Source organism: Salvelinus sp. IW2-2015, linkage group LG1, assembly GCF_002910315.2.
Source record: "Salvelinus sp. IW2-2015 linkage group LG1, ASM291031v2, whole genome shotgun sequence".
Classification (NCBI taxonomy): domain Eukaryota; kingdom Metazoa; phylum Chordata; class Actinopteri; order Salmoniformes; family Salmonidae; genus Salvelinus; species Salvelinus sp. IW2-2015.
Genome location: NC_036838.1, coordinates 50,161,868 through 50,182,871, shown reverse-complemented (window position 1 = coordinate 50,182,871; position 21,004 = coordinate 50,161,868). Strand labels below are relative to the sequence as shown.

The window sequence follows — 21,004 nt, the reverse complement described above, 5'->3', positions numbered from 1 at the left end:
TGCAGATGTCTTTTCAATCCTAATTTCCTCACATAAACATATAGCAGACCCTTTGTTATTACCCTCGGATAATGGCAAATAATGTTCTTGATAACCCCACATTCAAACAGTGATTATCCTGTATACTGAAAGGTGGAGAACAGCAAATATCTGTAGCTCCCCATCTCTAGACTGCCCCCTTGTGGCCATCTGACGAAATGCCTAACTAATATTCTACCCTCGTTATATTAAGATGTTTATTAGGTCATTCTGGATACATTTTTACATTCACTGCTTACAGAAATCGAATTTCTGATATTGTCGTGTGAGGAAGTTGTGTCTATCTACCATGCAGGTTTGGTTTGTCTTCTACATTAAATCCAACTGAAATGCAGAGCTCGTCAGATCTTTCCAGATCTAAACGGGATCCTCTCACTCACTAGCCCCGTTAATAAGGGACCCCATTATGTAAATCTGAGTACTAATAGTGAGAAGTTGCTCACACAAACAAGCACTGTCTCATTGCATGGATGGTGCTAATTGGACACTCCTTTGGTATAATTGCAGTGACTAAGGCCGTGCCCTCAGCTAACCTCTCCTTTAAGCATTGTTTTGCAGCACATAAACAGTACAGGGAGCAATTAAGATGTGGATTGTAAGCACCACTTGGGGGACCAATCAGCAAAACCATGAGAGAAGAGCTGAAGGAGGGGGGTACGCTAGGGTACCCGGAGAAACACAACCATCCCAGGACTGTCAAACAGGGAGTTATTACACATTTKTATGCATAGAATGTCTAGTTAGCTTTGAAACCATATGTATGTGTTCAGTATGTAGTCCCCATAAGGAAAGGATTAGTTACAATATTAAGTTTGATAGTGTTTATTTTAGAAAGAGACTGTATTTCGTACAGTTGTCATACACATCTCAGCACTTTCTACTATGCCCAACCCATCTTTTGCAATCTAATATCCAGTACGTACTGCACTTGCACAGTAGAAAGCAGCATGCATTCAGTGTATTAAAATCTTGAACTATGAACCCGTTTCAAGTACTTTTCACTTATGAAACAAATACCTCTGATGGGGCCAATGGTGTCAAAACCTGTTTATAAGATTCACTCACAGATTCCAGCGTGAAAAATGTTCCTTTATAAAAACACAGATGTCCAAAGGATTTGCAACAAAGTGTGCATTTCTGTCAAGAAAATTAACAGGGATATAAAAGCACAATTGTGTCGAAATAAATGTCCCTTTTATGTGAAGACTACTGTATGAAACTGTAAAATAATCTCCAATCTGACATAATGGTAAACCAGGGAGGTAATCACTGACCTAATCTCTATGTTATCCTATTCTCCCTGTGGAGATCAGTCACAGTGCTTGCCACAGGAGGCTGATGAGGGGAGGACGGCTCATAATAATGGCTGGCATGGAGAGTGGAAATCAAACACATGGAAGCCAAGTGTTCCATATCATTCCATTCCAGCCCTTACTATGAGTCCGTCTCTCTAATTAATGTGCCACCAGCCACCTGCGGTGGGTGTCTATTCCCAAGAGTGAACCAAGAGTGGGAAAAATTAAGCTTCTCCCTCTCTCTACCACAGACTTTGCCCACCCTCTATGACTAAGTTATGCCCTGTCATGTAGTCGGAGGCGTCAGATGCCAAGTAGACCACTGCAGCTTGCAGGTCTGTCACTAGAGCCAGTCGTCCAGCAGGGATATCTGACAGCCAGCGCTTCACCAGGGGCCTCAAACTCTCCGAGTGGATGAGAGGGGTGTCAACAATCCCCCTGAAAAGAAAAAGGGAGACAGAGATGGAGGGAAAGAGAATTCAGAGACATCAGACTTCAAAGCCAGGAGTGACAGCAGTGTGGCGTTTCAGAGCCACCACTTGGGTAACCAAAATAAAATAATAAATAAACCCAATTACCCTTCAGAAAAAGGGTACATCTCTGATGATATTTACAGTGGGACGCGTGGTGATAAATGACTGGCACGTCGCAGGAAGCGCCACCGGGTACGACAGGACCCTAGGTGTAATTTGCCTTCAGGAGCCTGTACATTATCACTTTCTCTGTCTCCCTGATTCCTGCCTGATATGTGCTTTAGCTGGTTTGATTCTCAGGCATAGTGCTTGAGTGGCATTTAAAGGAAACAGGTGTGTTGGTACTGTAGTGATTTCCTCATCTGATTTCCTCCTCTGAGACTTAGGTACTTTCATGTTTAGACAATGCTTGTGTCAGCATTAATCTATCATGACCAATGATTTTCTCTCCACCTATTGAAATATATAATTTGGATAAATGTGTCAACACAGCTGTGTCTAATGTGAGACGACTTCAGGCTTTTCACACAATCATTATGAAAGTAACTAAAAGCTTCACGGTCGACTCTCATCTTTAGCCCGTACCCAACATGTTAGGCATACAGTATTCCTGGCTGTGCCTTGATACAAATTCCAACATTTGGATAAATTAGCGGCTCCAAGAAGCATGTGACACCTTGGTTAACATATTCCACCTCAATTATATTTCTCTTCAGCGCCCTGTTATCTGGAACCTTTCCTGGCAATCAGAGGTGCTGTTTTCCCTCAGCCAATTTTCTAGATAATGCAGCTTATCACCGGTGCGGCTAAAGTTGCCAATGAAATCAGGCTGCAGTCAACCTCGCACTCGCTAATTGTGTCCCTTTTTTATGCATATTTACTGACTGTCACTTCTAAGAAATCAGCGCCCCATTGAGACAGCCAGTTAGAAGGGGGAAAGAATTGCTTCTTTGCAAATTAAAATTAGCAAACAAGCTGCCGATAAATAAAGCAGAGTGGGCGCTTTGTTCTGGGTGTGGTGACGGGCCCCGCATGCCGAGCCACCGGACAGATTTGCTGGGGCTAAGGGATGCTCGACTTAACACACAAATACACAGCGCAGCGAAGAGTGTTCCTCTGTTCTCTTCTTCCCGCCACAGCTTCACAGACAACTAGATACAAACAATGTGCTATTGTTGTGGAGACACTTGGAGTGAGGATGCTCATTTGATTCCCTAATTGAATATAACAATTAGAGCAAGTGTTTGGTTCATTCCTCCCTAAAGACACCATCTAATTAAGGCTGAGCACATTGTTTGAGGGCTTAAATGGGTGCCTCATTCTCAAATTGAACTTTTACAATGGAGGAAAAAACTKAATCGCTTCTCATCATTACTGTTCTTGGCAGCTCAACAAATAGCAATACATACTGAACAAAAGTGTAAAGTTTCATGTTTCATGAGGTGAAATAAAAGATCCCAGAAATGTTCCATATGCACAGAAAGCTTTTCTCTTTTGGTCACAAAATTGTTTACATCCCTATTAGTGAGCATTTCTTCTTTGCCAAAATAATCCATCCACCTGACAGGTGTGGCATATCAAGAAGCTGATTAAACAGCATGATCATTACACAGGTGCACCTGGTGTTGGGGACAAAAGGCCACGCTAAAAAGTGCAGTTTGGTCACACAACACAATGCCACAGATATATCATGTTTTGAGGGAGTGTGCAATTGGCATGCTGACTGCAGGAATGTCCACCAGAGATGTTGCTAGAAAATTGAATGTTCATTTATCTACCATATGCTGCCTCCAACGTCGTTTTAGAGAATTTGGCAGTACGTCCAACCGGCTTCAGAACCGCAGACCATGTGTAACCACGCCAGCCCAGGACCTCCACAACCGGCTTATTCACCTGTCTGAGACCAGCCACCTCGACAGCTGATGAAACTGAGGAGTATTTCTGTCTGTAATAAAGCCCTTTTGTAGGGAAAAACTCATTCTGATTGGCTGGGCCTGGCTCCCCAGTGGGTGGGCCTTGCTCCCATGTGGGTGGGCCTATGCCTGCCAAGGCTCACCCATGTTTGCACCCCTGTCCAGTCATGTGAAATCCAGAGATTAGGGCCTAATTTATTTATTTAAATTGACTGATTTCCTTATATGAACTGTAACTCAGTAAAATGGTTTAAATTGTTGAATGTTGCATTTATATTTTTGTTCAGAATAGATGGGCTTGAAGTCCATGGACATTTTGTATGTGTACATTCTTAAATCAAAGTTAGGATTGAAATTTTAAAAAGTATTTGTGATGTGTGAACTGTTGTGGCATGGTGATACAGATAAGATCTGACATTGACACTATAGGCCTATTCTGAAGCCAGGTCATTTAATAAAACGAACATTTGGGACACAAACTTACGGTGAGATGCAGTTAACCCGGACCCCTCTGTCGATCCACTCTGTGCCAAGTGTCTGTGTCAGTTTGACCACTCCTGCCTTTGAGGTGTTGTAGGCAAGCTGCTTCTGTGGATGGGGCACTGCAGAGGGGACAAATCAAGTCAAGTAGTATTGGTCCAACTACACCTGCATAGGTTTTTGTATTTAAAAAAAAAATTCTGTATTGTTGTCGATCACTTGCTTTAAACTAAACTTGAACTAATTAAAACACATACTTCAGAGAGTTTTTATACATCTGGACTTATTCCACATTTCATTGTGTTACAGGCTGAATAAAAAATGTATTAAATAAATAAAAATGACCCTCACTCATCGACACACAATGCACCATAATTAAAAAGTAAAAACATGTTTTTAGAAATGTTAGCAAATTTATTGAAAATGAAATACAAAAATATCTAATTTACATAAGTATTCACAGCCTTTTGCTATGACACACCACATTTTGCTCAGGTGCATCCAATTTCCTAAGATCATCTTAGAGATGTCACAACAACTTGATTGGAGTCCACCTGTGGCCAATTCAATTGTTTGGACATGATTTAGAAAGGAACACACCTGTCTATATAAGGTCCCACAGTTGGCAGTGTACACTATATATATACAAAAGTATGTGACAATCCCTTCAAATGAGTGGATTCGGCTATTTCAGCCACACCCATTGCTGACAGGTGTATAAAATCAAGCACACAGCCATGCAATCTCCATAGACAAACATTGGTAGTAGATAAGCCTTACTGAAGAGCTCAATGACTTTCAACGTGGCACCGTCATAGGATGCCACCTTTCCAACAAGTCAGTTCGTTAAATTTCTTCCTTGCTAGAGCTGCCCTGGCTGGTCAACTGTAAGTGCTGTTTTTGCAAAGTGTAAACGTCTAGGAGCAACAATAGCTCAGCTGTGAAGTGGTAGGCCATACAATCTCAAGGAACGGGACTGCAGAGTCCTTAAGCGCGTAAAAATTGTCTCACTACCAAGCTCCAAACTGCCCCTGGAAGCAACATCAGCACCAGAACTGTTCGTCGGGAGCTTCATGAAATGGGTTTCCATGGCCGAGCAGCCGCACACAAGCCTAAGATCACCATGCGCAATGCCAAGCGTCGGCTGGAGTGGTGTAAAGCTCGCCACCATTGGACTCTGGAGCAGTGGAAACGCATTCTCAGGAGTGATTAATCACGCTTCACCATCTAGCAGTCCGACGGACAAATCTGTGTCAGAGCAGAAACTATACCATGAATTGTGTTGAGGCATATATCTGGGGAAGAGTATAAAACAAATACTAGTTTTGAAAGTTTCCTAAAGCACAGTGGTCTCCATCATTGGGAAATTAAAAAAATATGGAACTACGCAGACTCTGCCTAGAGCTGGCCGTCCAATCAAACTGAGCAACTGGGCAAGAAGGAACTTGGGAGGTGATCAAGAACCCAATGACCACTCTGACAGAACTACAGAGTTTGTTGGCTGAGATGGGAGAGCCTGTCAGAAGGACAACAGTCTCTAAAGCACTTCACCAATCAGGGCTTTATGGAAGAAAGGCCAGACAGAAGCTACTCCTGAAAAAAATATACGACAGCCGCGCCTGGAGTTTGCAAAAATGCACGTGAAAGACAGAGCACAAGGCAAAAGATTCTGTGGCCTGATGAGACAAAAATGTAACTCTTTGGCCTGAATTCAAAGCACTGGAGAAAACCAGGCACAACAGACAATTCCTTGATTAGAAGCTGCTTCAGAGTGAAACGACTTTAGACTAGGGAGAAGATTTACGTTCCAACAGGACAATGACCCCAAGCATACAACTAAAGCAACGCTGGAATGGCTTCAGAACAAGAAAGTGAAAGTTCTTGAACGGCCCAGCCAAAGCCCAGACTTGAATCCTAAGACTTGAAGATTGCTGTTCACCGCCTCTCCCCATCTAACTTAACAGAGCTTGAGAAAATCTGCAAGAAAGAACGGGAGAAAATCCCCAAATCCAGTTTATACAGACATACCCGAGACTACACGAAGTGTAATCACCATTGCTTCAACAAAGTATTGACTCAGGGGTGTGAATAATTATGTAAATGTTTTCATTTTCAATTAAATTTGCTAACATTTCTAAAAACATGTTTTCACTTTGTCATTATAGGTTATAGTGTGTAGATGGGTGGGGGAAAAATCAATTTCATCCATTTTGAATTCAGGCTGTAACACAACAAAATGTGGAATAACCATATAAACTGCACTCAATGTCCAAAAGACAAACCGTACCCCTCTAATAACCATGAAACACACACTACAATGTAGACTTTTTACCTTTATTTAACTAGGCAAGTCAGTTAAGAACAAATTCTTATTTACAATGACGGCCTACTCCGGACGACGCTGGGCCAATTGTGCACCGCCCTATGGAACTACCAATCACGTCCGGATGTGATACAGCCTGGATACGAACCAGAGACTGTAGTGACGCCTCTTGCACTAAGATGCAGTACCTTAGACCGCTGCGCCACTCGAGTACCCCTGCATATTATTCATTCTATCCATTTCTTCATTTCAATCATAACTCAGCACCCTGGTTTCTACTGCATGCTACATGAAAACACCTCCATTAGGTACTTGGGACCCCGTGGATAAAGCCATGTCAAAATAATTGCTTGTAATGTCCAGTTACGCACCATCTTCAGCAACAAACCATTTGTTTGCCTTGACCATCACAGATGCTGCACACTGCATGGGATGCTTGGACAGTGGCTAATTTCCCTCTGGTTGATTAATTATCACAGGGAAGCCTCCAAGTTACATACAACTTTAGTAGTTAACCTCGTCGCCCCTTGATCTCACTGCCAAATTGCTTCGGTCGGAACAGAGATGATAAATATGACACAGCTGCAGAGAGGCAGGGGCTGGTCCTGGGGAGACAGAGTGGATAGGAGATTCACGGTCCCTCGTTTGTTTAGAAAGGAATAGAGCTGATGTGAGGAGAGAAGAGGATGGAGGATGCTTCCATGATGGAGTGAGGAGGCTGAGGAGGAGGTGCAGGCCCTTGGGTAGGACCCCAGCCTTGGAGGAGAGGAGGAGCACGTGAGGAGGAGCAAAGCCCAGGGCTTACACCCAGACTGAAGGTGAAAGCCGATTTATCAGGACAGGAAACACAGCTAAAAAAGCCTAACAGTGCTAATCCTCACTGAAGACCTGATGATACAGCTCCAAAATACCGTTCAAAACAGGCCTTCATCCTTCAAATAAACCTGCATTGATGTTTTCCGTCTTTAAGAGCAGTAATCCTTAGAGGGAGAAAGAGAGCACTGTCTAAAACCCTCTTTAACATCCCCCCTGCTACTTATTGCCCATTCTAAGTGGGGGGAAACGAGCCCTTTTCATCACAGGCCTACACATACTCAAGTCCTCAGGACAGATAGGAAGTAAAGATGGTACACAGGCTGAATGAGCGTGCCGCTGACATGATTCTCTCTATCCTCCTTAGTCAGGTCAAATACTTTACATCTACTCTCCAATACAGCCAAACAGCATGGGAAATATATATATATTAGTTTGTCAAAAATGCTCTTCCTTTGTGTGGCCTACCATCATTCTCTTCAAATGTACAGGGGAGGGGAAAAACACATTTTATTCAGCAGATGGTCAAAAAGCTGTCATTGTCCAATTAAAATACACATTCACGGCTGCTTTTTGGTACCCTACTTGGCTAAAACAGGTCCCCTCTGATTATTCATTATGACAATACTATAACAGATGTCCAGACCAATAAAGTAAATTCCTGCAGGACTGTGCGTAACGTGAGTAATTGATCACTTTTTTTTGCCATCCTCTATTTACCAGCATGGCCCTGTTTTACAGATTGCCCCTGCAGTTGGGACTCAGGCCCATATGTCACAGCAGTTTATTGGCGATGACTATACTGCTGATGAAGTGTTACTGTTTCTCTGGAGGAACGTGTAGGAGGATTTACACTGGGCTGGGAATAACTCCCATTTCACAAGGCACTTAGTAAAATGTAAAAGCATCTGCTGCTTAAACACAGCCCTTTACAGAGGCAGGCAGGGTTGTTGCACAGGAAGCCTTTTACATGTTGGACCTCAGGTTTCCTTACTAACACATCCTCCCTAGAGCTCAGGAGATGGATGTTTATTATGATGCAAAACTGCCTTGATGAGCAGCAATCACAACTAACTGTGTTTGCAGCGGGAGAATAATGTGGGTGGATAAATCACTATAGCATTGTCCTGAATAAACAGTTATATGGTGAAGATTAGCAGTATTAGCAATTATACTAAAAAAAAAAAAAATAGATTGCATTTGTGAAATGGGTCACCAAGTTTCCTCCTCTGTCACTAAGTTCACTAAAGTACACTGAAATGGCAAGACTGTAGAATACCAAGCCCATTGAAGTCGTTTCGCAACGTTACAGAAAGAAACCGTATACAATTATGTTCTGGTGCACAAAATCAGTATTGAGTATTACATTACTGTACTTCTCAGTGTACTATAGGAGACATATCAATGCAGCAACAAAGCTCAGGTCATTATTCTTCATTGACTCACCATACATGGAGATGAAAGGAAGACATTCTCCCTCTAAAATGTTGATCAAATCTAAAGGGAACATACAGGATAGATAGAATATTCACTAACCTATTAGACTGGCCATGGACGCTGTGTTAATAATCTTCCCATATCCTTGCTTCAGCATCACACGACCTGCAGCCTGAGGCAAGAATTCAGGGAGAATGGACACATATTAGAAACATTCATCACACTTTTAGTATTGACACCCTATGTGTACACTTTTCATTATTATTCATACTTACTCAAAGACCCTACTCAAACTCTCATATATTCCATGTGTAATTTACACGTCAAACATTCCCCCCCAAAACAGTTAGACGTGTAAACTCAAATGCAAACAACTGTACATGTTTCCCATTTTCCAGACAGACTTATGCCACTGGTATGACCCTCTGAGTAATGAAATAGATCACACAGGTCTACAGTAGCATACTAGCCTAGGCTGCCAAAAGTGGGCTCTAGATCTGCACTATCGTCTTGGATTGATATGCCCAACCGTTAATACACTTGTGTCTCCCGTGGACCGGCTTGTACATAAAGCATCCTGCAGTCAGGCTGCAAAGGCATCATTTTCCTCTTTAACTAACTTGAATGGCGGGCAGTTGGGGGGAAAAAAGGGAAAAATATGTGTACCGTCTTAATAAAACATTTTCCAACCCCATTTCGCACCGCATTCAGCCGGTCCACTGGGGACACAAGTGTATTACCAGCTGGGCACATCAATCCTAGACGATAGTGCAGATCAGGCGTCCCCTATAAGTGGCCTCGGCTTACAACAGAATACAGTAGAGGAATCACACACCTGACAACACATGAAGGTCCCCCTCAAGTTGACATCAAAGGTTTGGTCCCACTCTTCCAGACTGGTGTCCTCACTGGCTGAGTTCATGTTGATCCCTGCGTTGTTGCATGCTATTTGGATCGCTCCCCATTTGGACACAATGCTGTCAATCATCCTCTCAACATCTAACGATTTGCTGATGTCAGCAGTAATCGCAATGCAATTTATCCCTGGATTAAAAAGTAGTGGCTGTTTAAAATGCAATAATAGGCAAGTTCGAAATTACTGATATTATTACTATTTTGTGTCTTCATATGCAAAATATGGTGCCATGTGGTGCAGATTAAAGTTTTGTCTGAAAATATAATATAATCAGATTACAATATACAACAGGGATAATGAACTAGATTCAGCCGCAGGACGATGGTTTCTTGAGCGGAAGGTCAGGGGGCCGGAACATAATTACAAATCATTTGTAGACTACAAAGTGACCGCAAGAAGCCAAAACAGATATAATATTTCACTAAAACAATCATTCAAACCTGGCTTACATTTGCATACAATCACATACAATGAGTATACAAAACATTAACAACACCTGCTCTTTCCATGATAGACTGACCAGGTGAAAGCTATGATCCCTTATTGATGTCACGTGTTAAATCCACTTCAATCAGTGTAGAGGAGGGAATGGAGACAGGTTAAAGAAGTTTTTTTAAACCTTGCTACAATTGAGAAATGGATCATATGCGTGTGCCATTCAGAGGGTGAATGGGAAAGACAAAGATTTAAGTGCCTTTGAATGGGGTATGGTAGTAGGTGCCAGGCACACCGGTTTTGTTGAGGACTGCAACGCTGCTGGGTTTCAGCCAACTTGACACAACAGTGGGAATCACTGGAGTCAAAATGGGTCAGCATTCCTGTGGAACGCTTTCGACACCTTGTAGAGTCCATGCCCTGACGAATTGAGGCTGTTCTGAGGGCAAAAGGGAGGGGTGCAAACTCAATATTAGGAAGGTGTTCATAATGTTTTGTACACTCAGTGTAGTGTATATCTCTCTATTATGAGTGGGGGTATTTTTACATCATGTCCAACAATAGTAAAATAAAACAATTCAAATCTTGGGCCGCTAATAGGGGAACAATGATGTACAGTATTTCCTTGGCGTTTCCCTGACAGTAGAGCACCATCTGCTGGTAATACATGGAAGGTTAATATGAAAATCCAACATTGTGACAATCATAGTTGTGTGCGCTAATGCCAAAGCCTTACCTTTCAATGTGAGCTCCTCTGCCACGCCCTCAGCCTTCCCTTGGTCCAGGTCTARCACAGCCACTTTGGCCCCAGCCTCTCCTAGGGCATGTGCGAACGCCCTGCCTATACCCTGGCCTGCCCCCGTCACATAGGCCACCCTGCCGTCCAGACGCATCCGGTCCAGGATCGACATCCCGTTCAAACCCCGGAATACCTCATCGTCTGTTACCTTGCTCTGAGACAAGTCAAACACAAGTGAGTTATAAGTGAGAAGGGAAAAGTCTGTATGAGCTTTTAAGTACTGTATAGTCACCATTTGACTCATGGTAGTAACTACAGCTGTCAATGACAACAATGATAGTAATTTTCTTTTCCTTTTAGCACTGGCACTAAGTGTGGTTCTGACTGAGGATGCGTCGTATGTTACCTGTGTGCCTGCACATGCTGTTGCCATGGGTACTCTGCGGATGATACTGATGCCATCTCTGAGGGGGACAATGACCTTAAAAAAAGAAAAACCTTCTTTACTAACACAGGAGTAAACACCCAGCAATAATTAGACAGATTACAAGCCATGTCTCTCCACTGACCTGCTCCACACGAAGATCACTCTTCACAAACTGGTTAAAATCTCGAAGCGCCAGCCCGTTTACATCAGCGGTGTCCTTTAGGTAAACCTTAGCCTTGAACAGAGAGTTATCCACACATATCACACCACTCAGCCGTAGGAGGTTGTGGTCCAGGATGAACTTGTAGTAGTTGATGTAGTTGTTCTTGTCTGCGTCGATAAAGACCATGTCAAACTGCTCGCCTGCTGCAGCCAGTTCCTTTAAAAGAGACAATATTATCAGAGAGCTGGACCATTCACTGTCAATGAGCTAGATACACTGATACAGTGTCTAGCCTTTTACTCAGGTGTAATGGTTGTTATATATATATATATATATAATTGGCTATTTATTGTACTCATATTTATTACACTTACAAATAGGTGTGTTACTTTAAGTGATTTGGTTTGCATTGTATATGCATGTAACTATATAATGTGGTTATTAAGCAAGTAGACTAACATGTGTAATCACTGCAGGCTAAACTTAATCAATGTAGTTACACAACATGTAGTTAGTCACCTTCAAGCTATCCATTGCAGAACCAATCTTCACTGTTATCTTCTTGCCATGTGGAGACCTGTCAAATATGGGCTTTGCAAATTCTTTAAGATATTGCTCAATCTCACAGGCAACCAGTGAACCATCCTCGGGCAGTCCTTCAGCCATTGAGAGAGCACCATACCCTGTGAACATGCCTATCTCTAGGATCCTCTTGGCTTTACTCATGTGAACCAGCATTTTCAGAGTCTGGCCTGCCAATGAAACATCAAGACAAATATTTAGCACACTTAAATATGTATCTCAAACCAAGCATCCACACAACTGTACCCAATAGAGATGTCTCACCTTCCACATGCCCAGTGATGCACTCTTTTGGAAGCCGAAACTGAGTCTTGCCCTCCTCGAATACTTTATCCCAGTTGTGCTCCATCGTTTTCCTACACATCCGTATGGGATTAAGTAAGAATGTGCATGAGAAACCATCCATGTGAACTGTGTCTGTGGGACGGACAAGAGAATTACTCACTGATACAGCTCAGCGAGAGGTGCACTTTCCTGGCTGCTCATTTTCTCCAGGTAGCCATCTAGACCACACGCTATGTCCAGGGCCTTCTGTAGGTTGACCCTCAGTTCCTCTGGAATGTTGGCATTGCTATCTGCTATCTCCTTGGCTTTGTTTAAGAAATCCACCATGAATTCCATCGGGGTGTCAGAGACTGCAGAGAACACAAGACCAAAACTGTACACAAGCCTATACAGTATAGAATTAATGAGTACAGTAGGCTATTATACTAATGAACAATTTGAGACAGAAGGGGGGTAAAAAAAAAAGGTGATACAGAGAAGGAGTGACGTTATAATAATATGGAATTCCAATGGTGTAAAGTACTTAAGTAAAAATACATTAAAGTACTGCTTAAGTCATTTTTGGGGGGGAATCTGTACTTTAATATTTATATTTCACAACTTTTACTCCATTACATTCATAAGAAAATGATGTACTTTTTACTGCATACATTTTCCCTGACACCCAAAAGTACTTGTTACATATGGAATGTTACATATGATACGCACTTATCAAGAGAACATCCCTGGTCCTCCCTACTGCCTCTGATCTGGCAGACTCACTAAACACAAATGTTTTGTCTGTAAATTATGTTGGAGTGTTGGGAGCGTGCCCATGGCTATCCGTGAATAAAAAATACTTTTGTGCCGTCTGGTTTGCTTCATATATAGAATGTAAAGGTATTTATACTTTTACTTTTAATACTTAAGAATATTTTAGCAATTACATTTACTTTTGATACTTAAGTATATTTAAAACCAAATACTTTTAGAAGCAAATATCTTTAGACTTTTTACTCAAGTATGACAGTTAAGTACTTTTCCCACTGGACAATACATAGACTACTGTGTGTCATGACATAACTATACCATTAGATGGAAACAGAGCTCTAGGAAAGACGGATGGATCCAATAAATAACTGCAACAGGCGGGGTTATAAGTGTATGTTCCTAGAGATACGGTAAAGAAGTCAATGGAACTCGACCAAAACCATGGATATGCCATCGAAACGCGTGGGTGAAAGATGCCTTAGGGTACCTCATACATTTAGGCGATTGTTTATGTGTATTTCACACTATGTTAATGTAAAAATCGGAGTAAACTGCTTGTATAGATGTCAACCCCAATACATGTTAATGCCATCGTCACCACTCAACTGCAATACAGTTCAAAACTAGACTACCACCACGGATTTCTGTATGCTAGCGATACTACAAACGGGAGTTAGGAAACTAGCATTAGCAGTCACTTATTCTAAACCTGAAAAGGAACCAATTCTAAATGTTATGTAGCGAAAACAACCAAATATATTCAAATCGGACGTTAGTAACTACATTGTGGGCATGTTACAATACATCAATCTTGACGGATTTGACGAATATCTACTTTGTTAGATCAGATTTGTTAAATGTGCGCCAATCCGGCGTCCTAGTCCCCCACGGCTGCGTTCCATGCATTGACCTCTTAACCGCATCTAGCTAGTCCTATGTGTAGGTTATTTAATTTAATTACAATTAATATAAATGTAATGTTTAGTTTTATAATGCAAAAATAGTGGATTATTATGAATATACTATTTAAGTGTCCTATCATCTTTCCAGTTGATGTTTCCCCGCGACATTCTCCTGCATTCTACAACTAACTAGCCCAACCATTCATTCTTTCTAGCTTCTGCAATCATAGCTAGTTCTGTGAGAAAGACCCGACATACCTTTGGCAGCCTGCATGGTGAATTTCCACGGCGTTCGTAATACAAAATACACAACAAATTGTCAAATCACAAAGGGCGACTGGCAAAGCAGCTGTCTGTCTATCTATATAGCTTAAACCCGTTTCAGTTGTGTAAATGTATCTTTATTGATGGCTTACGAAACTCCCCAAAATAAACTCCTAGTTTTCCACACAGTAGGTCCGCCCACGTGTCCGTTGACCTGTAAGATCTGTCTATCGATGTCAAACTTTTTGTGTAAACCTTTCGCGACAAATTGTTTCCATCATGTTTACACTTTTGTCATGAGGTGCTGAAGAGTTCAAATGAGCCATGTAAAATGTGAAATCATTCAAATGATATAATAAAATAGAATGGATTCTTAGCTCAATACAAAAAGACATGAACAATCACCTTACTTCAAGAATGTGCATATTTCCCATTACTCTACAAAAAAGTTGATCTTAAACTTTCATCTTGGCTAATCCTAGACTGACATCTGCTTTTGTTGTCAGCTGCACGTTTTATTACTCTTTATTTTCAGGTGTAGGATCTTAATTTGATTACCCTGTTGCTGGACAACTTTACTGCAATGATTATTGCATTTGAGGTTTAAAAAGGCTTCTGAAGTTTGTAATTTCCACTTTGAAATATCAAACCTGATTTTCCCTTTTTTTTTAAGTATCAAAATGCCAATMAATTATAATCCACAATTCCTGTAGGCTTATTTTCCTGTTGTAACAAACTGGCTCAAATTGTTTAACTAGGCAAGTCAGTTAAGAACAAATTCTTATTTACAATGACAGCCTAAGACCAGTGGGTTAACTGCCTTGTGCAGAGGCAGAACAACAGATTTTTACCTTGCCAGCTCAGGGATTTGAACAAGCAACCTTTCAGTTACTGGCCCAACATTCTAACCACTAGGCTACCTGCTGCCCCAAATTAAGATGCTACATGTATATTTACTCTTCAAACAGAACACTATGAACTCACCAGATGTGCTCAGATGAAAAATGGTCAATTGAATGTGTTTCTATACAGTAGCTGGTCAGGTTGACCTCTGACAACATCCATCCAGTGCCACAAATAAATACTTTCTCTTGTAACTGTTGCATACCTGTGTCCAGTATGTTAAGTAGCCTAMGAGGCTACGTAATTGAACATACCACAATTCAACTAAACAAAAATGTTTTTTTCTTACAGTCAATTTGGCACACACACAAAAGGGGTAATATCCAAAGCTTTTTTCTCATGTTCATCAGTCTGATAGCACATTTTCTGCACAAGAAAGCAAGTCTGATGTAGGCTCCCCCAGTAGGCTAAATACATAACCCTCAAAGAAGTCAAGTGTCCCAAAATTTCACATGTAACTTTGCAATACATGTGTATCTTTTACAAATGTATTTATCTTGCTTCTCTTATTCCTTGAGTGAAATAAAAAAGACTTGACATAATAACATACAGTATGTGTGATCAAATACAATTACAAATGGTCCATGACATGTTTATTGATGTGGAGTCAGAAGTTTTTTATTAAGTAGCCTAAATATTTTTTACAGAAAAAAATGTAGGCTAATCAATTATATAGCCTATTGTGCGGGGATCCCTCTTTACATAATTCTATAGTTTCATTACATCACTCCCAAAAATTGTGTAAGGATCATGCTGGGGCACGTGCTACACAATGGTTTTGGCTACAGTTTCATAAGCACACTGGAAAAACTTGCTCCTCCCCTAGTAGAAGTGAAGTGGTCTGCTGTCGAGGATATATGTATATATACAGAGAGTAATAAGAGGTGAACATTATGCTCCATTAGGTTACTTGTCTCTGTATCGGTCACTCATTAGCTTCCAATACATAAATATATCAAGATGTCGCTTGATGCAAACACTGGGAAGACACATGTGGAAGACCCACTGGAATGCAACAATATTGCAGTAATAAAGAAGAACGAGTTTCACTTAGTTCAAGTCAAGGGCACATGGAAACGCAAATCGGGAAATAAATTGAATAAAAATATAAAGGGTCGAGTATCAGCTGCCAAAATGTGAGTAAAACTTGTGTTAAAATATAATTAAGGGATTCAATTGATTCAAAATAAATTAAAACGTTATACAAAATATAAGGTTTGTGCACATTATCATCATACATCTAAATTRGTTTTCTTGATGATCTAGCTAGACTTTAAGTAAACAAATAAGTAGCCTCCCACTGGGCAAAAACTTGTTTCCACGTCATTTCAACAAAAATATTCAATGTGATGACGTGTAATCAACYTGGAAAACTGATTGGATTTGCAAAAAGTAATCAATAAGGGAATTTCATAATTTTTTCAACCAACTTTTAACCTAAATCCAATGGCATGGTGAAATTGTTTTGGGATTCACGTTAGTTGACAACTCAACCAAATGTAAATCAAAAGTAGATGTGTTGAACTGACGTTTGTGCCCAGTGGGCTTGCACAAGACTTGACTTGTGTGATTCGGAATGTAGTGTGAGGCATCTTGATGTACAAGTACACCAACTGGACAGGACACTCGTCTATCGCAGGGCCTTACCACCATGTATCTCCTTAATACTGAGTGCCAAGCAGAGACTCATCTGGTCCCGTTTTTACAGTCTTTGGTATAAGACTGAGATCCAGGGCCGGCGCCAGAACAAATCAGTTGGATAGGCATTTGATTTCAGTTGGATGGGCTCGTTTTTTCATGGGACTTCCGGTGTTTTGAATTTTGTTAATGGCTGTTATAATGAAGACCAAAGGCAGCTAGTGAGTTTCAYGTTTGRGGAAGCTCACAATTTATCCTACAATTTTACTTATCTGTATGCCAGTTATGATTATTTTTATATGCGCATTTTCGTAACGTTTTAGTTTCTCAAAATTATTGTCACGTGGTTAATCATACAAATATGAATTAAAATGGTAAAAATCTAAAAGTTAAAATTAAACTAATGCAAGAGCACCAGCCTTTGCCATATGGACACYTTGATAGCCTACACCGTGATCCATTATACTCAAGACACATTATCTTCACATTTTACATGCTTTTCACTGACATCCGCAACTCAATAATCAGCTAGGCTTATTGCCACTTGCTCCGCCCAAATTGCTGGCTTTCCGAATAGGCATAGGCCTATGCACTTGTGATTTGAAATCTTTTTTTTTAAAGAAGCTAATGATCCTCTATGGCTAAGTCAAGCTCTCTGGTAAAGTATTTTGARTGGAGTAATTATATAATTTTGGCAAAACATCAATTTACTTTAGGGATAGCCAGCATCCGAACAGTGCGCTGTGCACCCGTCAACTTTCCGTTCAAATTCACAAGTGGCTGAAACCAGAGATCTGTATATAATGACGAGATGCTCATGTCTCCACCCTAACAATGCAAATCGTTGTCCCAAAGGTGGGAATTCAGGCAATAAGCTTAGGTCTGCATATTATGCCCATAGAAATGCATTGGGTTTATTTAGCCCTCTCACTTGGCCTCTTCCTCTCTGCTAAAACTAGCGAGCGCAACAGCGCCGCTCTGTCTTAGTATATCTAGCCCATGTATCTGATGCTGTCTGGACAGAAAAAGTATAACATGCCATACTCCTTTTGTCCAGACAGCATCAGGTACATGGTCTACACATACGGAGACAGAGGAGCGCTGTTTCGCTCGCTCGGATGCTTTATCTGAGATTGATGAATCTTTCTGTCATCGCGCGTCTCGGTCAAATAAATTATCAATATTTCAATATTTTATTTGGACGGGCAAGGATGGTACGGTAGGGCAGGCAAAGCCCTCTAGGGCTCGCCCATAATGCCAGCCCTGTGGAGATTGAACTCCCAACCTTAGGGCGGACCCTTAACACAAGGCCACTGAGTAGACAGTGGATGACAGTGATTAAAGTAAATATTTATTTCACCATGTGAATAGATGGCATAATGTTATTTATCCAGCCATCACAACACTATCATAGTAATTTGCAAACACATTTTTCCACTTTATTTAGCTACCACCACAGAAAGTGAAATTGTGTGAATTTACATTTATCCCCGGGCTTTGTTCTCTAAACATTTACTGTACATTTTGTACTGTACATAAAATAATCTGACAAATATATCACGTTTTCCAGCTATGAGAGCACCATGGAGCAAGGCACCTCCTGGACAGTGGTCAGCCCTATCGTCTTCACCTACAAGGTGACTGAGTCCCTGGGCCTGCTGGACCCCAGCAACGACACCCTGCTCCTGGGGCACATCAGGGACCCCCAGCAGCTGGAGGCCCTGAGGAACAGCATCAGCACCAAGCCCCTGAGGCGCTTCGTGGTCATGGACCAGACCGTCTACAACCTCTACGGCTGCCAGCTCACAGACTACTTTGAGGCCCATAATGTTCTCTACAGGATCCTGCCCCTGCCCACCACCGAGGAGAACAAGTCCATGGAGCTGGTGATGAGGATCCTGGAGGAGGTCCATAAGTTCTCCCTGGACAGACGCACAGAGCCCATCATCGCCATCGGAGGAGGAGTCTGCTTGGACATAGTGGGCCTGGCGGCATCCCTGTACAGGAGACGCACCCCCTACATCCGTGTCCCTACCACCCTGCTCTCTTATGTCGATGCCAGCGTGGGGGCAAAGACTGGGGTGAACTTTGCCAACTGTAAAAATAAGCTAGGTGGCTACATACCCCCAGTGGCTGCTTTCCTAGACCGCTCCTTCATTCAAACTGTTTCTCGAAGACACATCTCCAATGGGCTGGCCGAAATGTTAAAGGTACAGTGGCAATGCCTGACAGCAACAGATATGGATTAGATATTGGACTGTACATGAACTTAAGATACAATACTGTACTATTTGACTGTATACTATACTGTAGAGAACAATATACAGTACATCATCAGTCTTAGAGAATATGTTGATGCTCATTTAGCTCTGTAGATCTGGTTTTATGTACTGGTATTTAATGTAAATGTAATGTAGATGTGTGCTCTACAGATGGCCTTGATGAAACACAGAGGTCTCTTTGAGCTTCTGGAGACCAACGGCCAGTTCCTGTTGGACTCCAAGTTCCAGTCTGACAGCGGTCATCAGGGGGACAACAAAGATGCTGCCTCCGTGTCCACACGCATGGCCATAGAAACCATGCTCGAGGAGCTAGCCCCCAACCTGTGGGAGGACGATTTAGACAGACTGGTAGACTTTGGTCACCTTATCAGCCCAGAGCTGGAAATGGTACAGTACAACCAATTATATACCGCTTCACCTTAAATAACCACAAAGCCAAGTAGTTCCATGAGCTACTGTATGTAACCGGGTTTGAACCAATATGTCATCATGTCATGTTTGTCACCTCCTGTTCCATTTTTAGTGTAACTATGTGCCAGATGAGCATGGTGTCAGGTTTACTCACACCTGTTTGTGTTAGTTAGCGSCAATAAACAGTGTGGCTATGAGTAATACTGCACTCTAGAGAGTTTTGCATGGATACAGTACTGAACGCTGACCTTCTTATTGCAGAAGGTGCTCCCTTCCTTGCTGCACGGAGAGGCGGTCAACATCGATATGTCCTACATGGTTTATGTGGCCCGTGAGAGAGGCCTCATGACAGAGGAGGAGAAGCTGCGGATTATAGGCTGCATGGGGGGGCTGGAGCTGCCTGTGTGGCACCAGGACGTTACCATGGCACTAGTGCAGCACTCACTTTGTGAGAGGCTGAAACACTCTGGTGGGCTGGTCAGGATGCCCTTACCCAATGGCCTAGGGCATGCAGGTAAAGAGACAGACATGTATTTGTCAGCTAGAGTTCAGCACATTAACAAAAGATTAAAAATGCATATATTTTCAAAGCTGGTGTTAACAATCTCCTTTTTCTCTCCATCTGTAGAGATCTATAATGACACAGGTGATGACACCCTGTACAGAGCGTTTGAGAAGTGGTGTGATGAGCTGCGACCAAGCGACCTGAACTAGTCCAAATATTTTGCATTACCGTAGATTATTTACTTTGAATGATTTAAATGATTAAAACAAGGATGTGGCATTTCTGCTTGACATGTTGACACAGATATCTAGAATGCTCAACAGTTGTTGTGGCTGATATTTGTTGGTGCTGTTGATTGTTCAGGTTGACTTGATTTGATAGAAAATTGCAAGCGCTGTCTTGTGCTATTGAACAATAACGGCCCCTCAGTTTTACTACTACATTACAAAAAGGGAAATTCAAAACTTTATGTATGATGACTTTGTATTGCTATTGATGTTTTTGATGTCTCAAATGTTCTCATTAAATCGTTTAAGAAATGAATAGTTCTTGTGTCTTAAATACACAATTACAAACACTTTATTTAGGAGCAATGCACTTTAATATTGTACAAAATACGGTTGAAGTCTGAAGTTTACATACACTTAGATTGGAGTCATTAAAACTCGTTTTTCAACCACTCCACAAATTTCTTGTTAACAAACTATAGTTTTGGCAAGTCAGTTAGGACATCTACTTTGTGTATGACACAAATAATTTTTCCAACAATTGTTTCACTTATAATTCACTGTATCACAAATCCAGTGGGTCAGAAGTTTACATACACTAAGTTGACTGTGCCTTTAAACAGCTTGGAAAATTCCCGAAAATTATGTCATGGCTTTAGAAGCTTCTGATAGACTAATTGACATKATTTGAGTCAATTGAAGGTGTACCTGTGGATGTATTTCAAGGCCTACCTTCAAACTCAGTGCCTCTTTGCTTGACATGGGAAAATCAAAAGAAATCAGCCAAGACCTGGTGCACTTC

The 21,004-nt window shown here is 41.5% G+C and overlaps 2 protein-coding genes across 4 annotated transcripts; one reads left to right on the top strand and one right to left on the bottom strand.

Moving 5' to 3' along the window:
• Nucleotides 1–845: 845 nt before the first annotated feature.
• On the bottom strand, nucleotides 846–14,446 carry zgc:113054 (uncharacterized). The gene is made up of 11 exons (XM_023995491.2): nucleotides 14,231–14,446; nucleotides 12,481–12,670; nucleotides 12,300–12,391; nucleotides 11,973–12,205; nucleotides 11,433–11,669; nucleotides 11,270–11,344; nucleotides 10,861–11,077; nucleotides 9,609–9,817; nucleotides 8,873–8,945; nucleotides 4,205–4,322; nucleotides 846–1,772 (listed from the first exon to the last, which is right to left on the bottom strand). The coding sequence occupies exons 1-11, from the start codon at nucleotides 14,244–14,246 to the stop codon at nucleotides 1,577–1,579; spliced, it is 1,656 nt and encodes a 551-aa protein (XP_023851259.1). The 5' UTR covers nucleotides 14,247–14,446; the 3' UTR covers nucleotides 846–1,576.
• Nucleotides 13,326–20,518, top strand: eevs (2-epi-5-epi-valiolone synthase). 3 transcript variants are annotated; one of them, XM_023995523.2, is made up of 5 exons: nucleotides 13,326–13,532; nucleotides 18,348–18,987; nucleotides 19,210–19,446; nucleotides 19,732–19,984; nucleotides 20,099–20,518. In XM_023995523.2, the coding sequence occupies exons 2-5, from the start codon at nucleotides 18,361–18,363 to the stop codon at nucleotides 20,182–20,184; spliced, it is 1,203 nt and encodes a 400-aa protein (XP_023851291.1). In that variant the 5' UTR covers nucleotides 13,326–13,532; nucleotides 18,348–18,360; the 3' UTR covers nucleotides 20,185–20,518. The 3 variants fall into 3 exon arrangements, with proteins under 3 accessions (XP_023851291.1, XP_023851273.1, XP_023851283.1); XM_023995505.2 differs by lacking the exon at nucleotides 13,326–13,532 and adding an exon at nucleotides 15,992–16,275; XM_023995515.2 differs by lacking the exon at nucleotides 13,326–13,532 and adding an exon at nucleotides 16,755–16,998.
• Nucleotides 20,519–21,004: the final 486 nt, after the last annotated feature.

Excerpts from the sequence above, each read along its gene's own strand:
- eevs (XM_023995505.2), top strand. The coding sequence starts at position 16,100 with ATGTCGCTTGATGCAAACACTGGGAAGACACATGTGGAAGACCCACTG. Across the intron at positions 16,276-18,347 it reads CGAGTATCAGCTGCCAAAAT|CTATGAGAGCACCATGGAGC; the intron begins GTGAGTAAAACT and ends CACGTTTTCCAG. Across the intron at positions 18,988-19,209 it reads GGCTGGCCGAAATGTTAAAG|ATGGCCTTGATGAAACACAG; the intron begins GTACAGTGGCAA and ends TGTGCTCTACAG.